The following is a 1,015-nucleotide window of genomic DNA, read 5'->3' on the forward strand; positions in this document are numbered from 1 at the left end:
CATAGCGACCCTGCAGGACAGAGTAGAACTGCCCCATAAAGTTTCCACGGAGCGGCTGGTAGATTCAAACTGCCAACCTTTTTTGGTTAGCAGCCAAGCTAGTAACCACTCATCAGAGACTGTTAATTTCTGAGATATCCCATGATAGAAACATCTCCTCCCTCCCTCCATATCGGAGGCAAGTTTTCAGAAAGCCAAATTCAGCTGCCGTCCTATTTTAGGGATCTGAGGAATGAGAATATAGCAGGAAAACAACTCTACACTCGTCTAATTTGTTAACATCCAAAGGGCCTTCTGTTTTCATTCTACCCCACATAGAGTGTTTCCAGCAGTGATCCTCTGAGGTAGTTTCTGTTGGTAGCTGTCATTGAGTCGCCCGATGTGTGGTGAGCCCGTGCACAACAGAGGGTTTTCACTGGCTGATTTTCAGGAGTAGATCACCAGGCCTTTCTTCCTAGTCTGTACTGGTCTAGAAGCTCTGCTGTAACCTGTTCAGCAAGCATCATAGCAAAACACAAGCCTCTACTGACAGATGGGCAGAGGGTGAGCATGAGGTACTTTGGCCAGGAATTGAACCTGGATCTCCCACATGGAAGGTGAGAATTCCACTCCTGGACCACCACTGCCCCCTGAGGTAGTTATTATTGTCGTTGTCAGTTGCTATTAAGTTGATTCCAGCTCATGGCGACCCCACGTGTGCAGAGTAGAACTGCTTCATAGAGTTTTCGAGGTCGTGACCGTTTGGAAGCAGATCCCCAGGACTGTCTTCTGAGGCACCTCTGAGTGTGTTCGAACTGCCAACCTTTTGGTTTGTGTTCTAGCGCGTAACCGTTTGCGCCACCCAGGGAGTCCTGAGGTAGTTGTTATGATGCCCATTTTACTGATGAGGAGTCAGGCTCATGCAGTCTTAAATGACTTGTCCAAGGTCAAACAGTGCTGGGGCAGGAGTCTAGAGGCGCAGACTCCAAGTCGTGTGATCTTTGATCCCAGCACGCTAACTAGAGCAACGGCAGCA

At 48.8% G+C, this 1,015-nt stretch overlaps 1 protein-coding gene across 1 annotated transcript in view; it reads left to right on the forward strand.

Annotated features, from left to right (window-relative positions):
- The first annotated feature begins 379 nt into the window (after nt 1-379).
- Nucleotides 380-1,015, forward strand: part of HHIPL2 (HHIP like 2) — a 31,968-nt gene continuing 31,332 nt past the window's right edge. The window contains exon 1 of the mRNA XM_012555414.1: nt 380-394. Coding sequence (XP_012410868.1) covers nt 380-394 — 15 coding nt within the window. The remainder of the gene's footprint in view (nt 395-1,015) is intronic.

Source organism: Trichechus manatus, unplaced genomic scaffold (genome assembly GCF_000243295.1).
Source record: "Trichechus manatus latirostris isolate Lorelei unplaced genomic scaffold, TriManLat1.0 scaffold00039, whole genome shotgun sequence".
Lineage (NCBI taxonomy): Eukaryota > Metazoa > Chordata > Mammalia > Sirenia > Trichechidae > Trichechus > Trichechus manatus.